Genomic DNA, 5,990 nt, shown 5'->3' with positions numbered 1-5,990 from the left:
CTCAACCATGTCGGAGAATATGAACATCATACACCTTTGGAAAGTGGCCGGAGCATTGCACAAGCCAAATGGCATCCGGCTAAAAGTAAAAGTTCCATACGGGCAAGTGAACGTAGTTTTCTCTTGATCTTCCAAAGCGATGTTGATTTGATTGTAGCTGGAGTAACCATCAAGGAAACAATAAAATGACCTCCCCGCTAGCCGATCAAGCATTTGATCAATAAAAGTCATAGGGAAGTGGTCCTTGCAAGTAGCACTGTTAAGTTTCCAATAGTCCATACAAACTCGCCATCCGGTCACAATTCGCGTTGGAATGAGCTCATTCTTCTCATTTTTGATCACGGTCATGCCACCCTTTTTTGGCACACATTGTACTAGGCTCACCCACAAACTGTCGGCAATGGGGTAAACTAACCCGGCATCCAACCACTTGATAATCTCCTTCTTTACTACCTCTTGCATTGACGGGTTCAACCGCCTTTAATGTTCCACACTTGGCTTTGTTTCGCTCTCCAGTTGGATTTTATGTTCACAAATTCCCGCAGGGATTCCACGAATGTCTGCAGTGGTCCATCCAATGGCTTGCCTATGTTCTTTCAAGACTTCCAACAATTGGTTTACCTGCACATCATTTAGCAAAGACGAAACGATTACGGATAAAGTATCATTAGAGCCAAGAAATTTATACCTTAAGTGCGGCGGGAGAGGCTTAAGCTCTAGTTGTGGCGGCTCAATGATTAATGGCTTGGCGGGAGGTGTGGCCCTATTCTCCAAGTCAAGAGAAAGCTTTTCCGGAGTGTAAGTATAGGATCCAAGACCCTCCAATGCATTTACCGACTCCATGTACCCATCTATGTCCTCACCATCAAAGTTTACCAAGATAGCCGCCAATGCCTCACCAAGGCATTGTTCTTCCATTTTCAATTTGACAGCATCTTCAACCTCATCAACCACATCTATCACTGAAATGCTCTCATACTCATGGGGTAATTTCATACCCTTGCTTGCTTGAAATGTGACTTCTTCATCATTCACCCGGAACTTAATTTCATTTCGCTCCGAATCCATGAGTGCTCTTCCCGTGGCTAGGAATGGTCTCCCCAAGATGATAGAGATCTCTTTATCAATAGCATAGTCAAGAATTACAAAGTCGGCGGGCAAATGGAATTTTCCAACTTTCACAATCACATCATCAACAATTTCTACCGGTCGCTTAATAGATCGATCGGCCATTTGTAACCTCATGCTTGTTGGCCTCGGCATCCCTAATCCCGCTCGCTTGTAGATGTCAAGTGGCATAAAGTTGATGCTAGCCCCATTGTCACAAAGGGCTTTTGCAAAATCACGCTCCCCGATAGTGCATGGAATAGTAAATGCTCTCGGGTCCTCTTTATTTTGGACAGGGCTTGTGGTAATAATAGAGCTAACCGGGTGAGTCATGTTTACCACCTCATTCTTTGTGGTCCTCTTTTTGGTGATCAAATCCTTCAAATATTTGGCAAACCCCGACATTTCTTGAAAAGCCTCTAAGAATGGAATGTTCACCGATAATTGCTTTAGAATATCATAGAATTTCTCAAGCTTGCTATCATCAACCCTTCTAATAAGTCTTTGAGGAAAAGGCGGAGGAGGTCTAGGAATAGGAGGTGGATCTTTTGATGTCTCCTTCTCCTTTTCCTTCACCCCTTCTTGGTTTACTTCTTGCACCTTCTCTTTTTTCCGGAACCCATTCAACTTCAACAACCCCTTGCTTTCTGCTTCAACTTCTTGTTCGGCTTCTTCCCCAACAACCTCTTGCTCAATGTCACCTTGTAAAACCTTCCCACTTCTAGTAGTTATTGCCATGATGTAAGAAGTTGAGCCACTTCCACCACTCCTCGGGTTCGCAATGGTATCACTAGGAAGTTGCCCTTTTGCTTTGGGTTTGCTCTCTTGAAAGGTCTCTCATTTGCATCTCTAAGTTTTGGATAGATGCGTTGTGAGAGCCAACAACTTCGGTCATGTTTCTCATGGACGCGACAGACTTTTCTTGGTTTTGCAATACTCTTTCAAGCATGCTTTCTAACTTTGACTCACTTGACGACCCTTGATTTGCATAATGACCTTTTGGGGGAACATACGGGTTGGAGCTCTGGTTTGCAAAGTTGTTGTTATTGTTCCAATTTCCTTGATGCGAGTTACCTTGATCATTTCTCCATTGTTGGTTGCCTTGCCCTTGCGGGTTTGGCCTCCACTGGCTTTGTTGCCCTTGACCATGGTAGGGTTGCCTTTGATACCCTCCTTGAGGGTTGTTGATATAATTTGCTTCCTCAAAATTTTCATCTAACATGGGTTGGACATCTTCCACTGCATTCACTTCCTTTGTCTGATTCTCGGTAAATATATTTGTCAGCACATTTACATTTGTTTCAAGCCCGACAATCACTTGATCCCTCTCTTGATTTTACTTGATTAAGTTTCTCAAGGAAGGAGAGCCATATGAGATTCCTCCGATAGTATCCTCTGAATGCCATGCTTGGTTGTGGTTTGCCATTTTGTCCAGGATTTGTGTCACTCTTGCAAATGATTTGTCCATGAAAGATCCATCAGCTGCATTTTTGGCGATGGCTTGGTTCATGGGATCCAAACCCATATAAAAATTTTCCAACAACATGGAATCCAGAAAACCATGGTTTGGAGACCTCATCAAGTATAATTTGAAGCGATCCCATGCCTCATGCAACTGCTCTCCCTGTATCTGCTTGAAGAAGAAAATCTTATCCCGCAACTCAGACTTTTTGCTCTGCGGGAACCACTTGGACAAAAACGCCCGGACAAGTTCGGGCCAAGAATGGATAGAGTTGGGTGGCAGATTCTGGAGCCATTTCCTCGCATCCCCAGCTAGAGAATACTTGAAACATCTCAACCTCAGGGCATCGTCAGAGTCATTGTTTTGTTCGTGCATTGCACACACACCCAAGAAATTCCTAAGGTGTTGTGTTGGATCATCATCTGTGGAGTTTCTGAAAAATCCTTCTGCCTTGAGCATCAAAATTAGACTGTGTTCCACTTTAAATGTTGCAGTTCCAACAGATGGCAGTACAATGGCGTTAGTATCCTCAATGTACTCCTCCATGTCTGCAAAAGGATTCTCTCCCATTTCTCTCTCCGCATCATCACCATTCAGACATGTTTTCCTATTAACACCAAGCAAAGCAAGCAAAGTGTGATGGAATAGAAATAGACGTTAAGTAAAGTACACACTAAATAGTAATTTCAAAACCGTATTCCCCGGCAACGGCGCCAAAATTTGATACGCTCAAATTACACTTTAATAAATAGTGTAAGGCGGTCGGTGTCAAATATAATAACCCAACAAGGTTGGGGTCGAATCCCACAGGGAATAGGTGTGAAAAGGTTACTCTTATAGTGTGTTGCTCGACTAAAGTCGTATCTCTATTCGGTTAACAGTAACAAGAGAATGGTTTATAGTAACAAGAGTATGAATTGAGTTTGTTTGGAAGTATCAACTAATTGGAATATTTATAGAGTAATTAATTGGATTAAAGAAACCAAGGTTGTATCCCCTTTAATGGAGTGTAATGCTTATCAGTGTTAATATGATATATTTCTAATGGAAGGTTCTTTTGATATGCAAATGATGTCTAAGTGACTCACCAATATTTCTCAATAGTTGAGTAGTATTTCCTCTTTATAATTTTCCCAAATATAAAAGAGTTGCAATTTAGAACCATCAATATATGCCAAGTAAAACCCACTTATTCCTAAGTGATTCAATTAAACAAGGTTTAAAGCCTTTAGCCATTGATATTTACTTCTACCAAATTCTAACCCACTTTCCTAAGCAAAGCAAGAATTTAATGGCACTTGTTAATGTTTGCAACCACCAACAATAAATGAAAAATGAGAAGTAAATAAATATCAACCAACCATTATATATATATTTAATGTTAAACACCCATTAGCATAACAGCCATTTAGGGTCCACAACCTTAGTATTTAAAGTTAGCTACTCATACTACAATACAAAAACCAAAGAATATTTAATGTCATAAAAGCTTACAGAGTAGAGAATCTTCACCCAAAAGCTTCCAAAAGTGAGGAATATTAAGGTCTTGGAATGTGGTTCAAAAACTAGACAAGATGAGCCCACAAATACATCATAAAACTATTTAAAGTGGACTCAAAATCGGGACAGAAAACAGACAAAAATGCCCTTTTAGGTCTGATTTGCGATCGCATTCTTGTCGTAGAGCACGTATGCGGTCCGCATCTTGAACATCCTCATAGCAGACTGGAGCCCTAGTTTACAGGCCTTCTTCGCATTCCAATTATGCGGATCGCATTGCAGAAATGCGATCGCATTTTGCATCGCATCTTCGTCATTCAGTGACCTTCATGGTTGGTTTGCGGTTCACTCTGCGGCTTGCATATTGGTTCTGCGGTCGCATAATGGACCGTATTCTTGACTTGAGATTTAGCCCAGATCTCTGCTTTTGTCTGCGATTTGACGTGCATTCTACGGCTCGCATGTCTGATCTGCGATCGCATAGAGTATCGCAGACCAGCATTTTTGCTACATTTTGCTCTTTTCTTCTCTTTTTGCTTCCATTTCCATGTTCTTGGGTTCTCAGTCCTTATGTACTGTAGAAACAACAAAACTACATAAGTAACAGAGATAACTGCATTAAAACAAGCTAAAATCTAAGCAATTAGTATTGAAATGTGCCGAAATTCTCCGGCACATCAACGTGTTCCTTGCAGACCTGTCGGGCATGCCCTCAGACAGGGATATTGATTTTGGTATTGACCTAGTACCGGGTACTCAGCCTATTTCTATTCTGACGTATCGTCTGGCACCAACAGAGTTGAGGGAGTCAAAAGAACAGCTTCAGGAACTTCTTGATAAAGGGTTAATTCGGCCTAGTGTGTCACTTTAGTGTGCGTCGGTTCTATTTGTGAAGAAAAAGGATGGCACTATGAGGATGTGCATTGATTATAGGCAATTGAACAAAGTAACAGTTAAGAACAAGTATCCTTTGCCTCGCATTGATGATTTATTCGACCAACTTCAGGGAGCGAGAGTGTTCTCCAAGATTGATCTTTGTTCCGGTTATCACCAGTTGAGGATCAGGGACTCAGATATTCTTAAGACAACTTTCAGGACCCGATATGGTCATTACGAGTTCCTAGTAATGTCATCTGGGCTGACGAATGCCCCAGCAGTGTTCATGCATTTGATGAACAATGTGTTCCAACCTTATCTTGACTCATTTTTCATAGTCTTCATTGATGATATTCTGGTATATTAGCGTAGTTAGGAGGAGCACGCAGAGCACTTGAGAGTTGTGTTGCAGAGATTGAGAGAGGAGAAGCTTTATGCAAAATTCTCCAAGTGTGAGTTTTGGCTCAGTTCAGTGGCTTTCTTAGGGCACGTGGTGTCCAGCGAGGGTATTCAGGTTGATCCGAAGAAGATAGAGGTGGTACAGAGTTGGCCTAGACCGTCCTCAGCCATAGAGATTTGCAGCTTTCTTGGTTTGGCAGGTTATTATTGTCGTTTTGTTCAGGGATTCTCATCTATCGCATCGCCCTTGACCAAGTTGACTCAGAAGGGTGCTTCATTTCTATGGCCGGATGAGTGTGAGGAGAGCTTTTAGAAGCTCAAGACAGCTTTAACCACAGCTCTAGTGTTAGTTTTTCCATCAGCTTCAGGTTCATATACCATGTATTGTGATGCTTTAAGAGTTGGCATTGGTTGTGTATTGATACAGGAGGGTAGAGTTATTGCTTATGCTTCTCGTCAGTTGAAGCCCCATGAGAAGAACTACCCCGTTTATGATTTGGAGTTAGCTGCCATAGTTCACGCATTGAAGATTCGGAGGCATTACTTGTATGGCGTATCTTGTGAGGTGTTCACTGATCATCGCAGTCTTCAGCACTTGTTCAAGCAAAAAGAACTTAATTTGAGGCAGCAGAGATGGTTGGAGTTG

General features: G+C 41.9%; 2 protein-coding genes across 2 annotated transcripts; both read right to left on the bottom strand.

Annotated features, from left to right (window-relative positions):
- Positions 1–480: 480 nt before the first annotated feature.
- Positions 481–1,845, bottom strand: LOC138879710 (uncharacterized). Its single transcript, XM_070159344.1, has one exon. The coding sequence runs from the start codon at positions 1,843–1,845 to the stop codon at positions 481–483; it is 1,365 nt and encodes a 454-aa protein (XP_070015445.1).
- Positions 1,846–1,897: 52 nt separating this feature from the next.
- Positions 1,898–4,618, bottom strand: LOC104231631 (uncharacterized). The gene is made up of 3 exons (XM_070159343.1): positions 4,581–4,618; positions 2,531–3,176; positions 1,898–2,365 (listed from the first exon to the last, which is right to left on the bottom strand). The coding sequence occupies exons 1-3, from the start codon at positions 4,616–4,618 to the stop codon at positions 1,898–1,900; spliced, it is 1,152 nt and encodes a 383-aa protein (XP_070015444.1).
- Between the last annotated feature and the right edge of the window lie 1,372 nt (positions 4,619–5,990).

The sequence above is a fragment of the Nicotiana sylvestris genome, chromosome 10 (genome assembly GCF_000393655.2).
Source record: "Nicotiana sylvestris chromosome 10, ASM39365v2, whole genome shotgun sequence".
NCBI classification, from domain to species: Eukaryota; Viridiplantae; Streptophyta; class Magnoliopsida; order Solanales; family Solanaceae; genus Nicotiana; species Nicotiana sylvestris.
The sequence above is the reverse complement of the archived record's forward strand: the minus strand, read 5'-3'. Positions and strand labels throughout refer to the sequence as shown.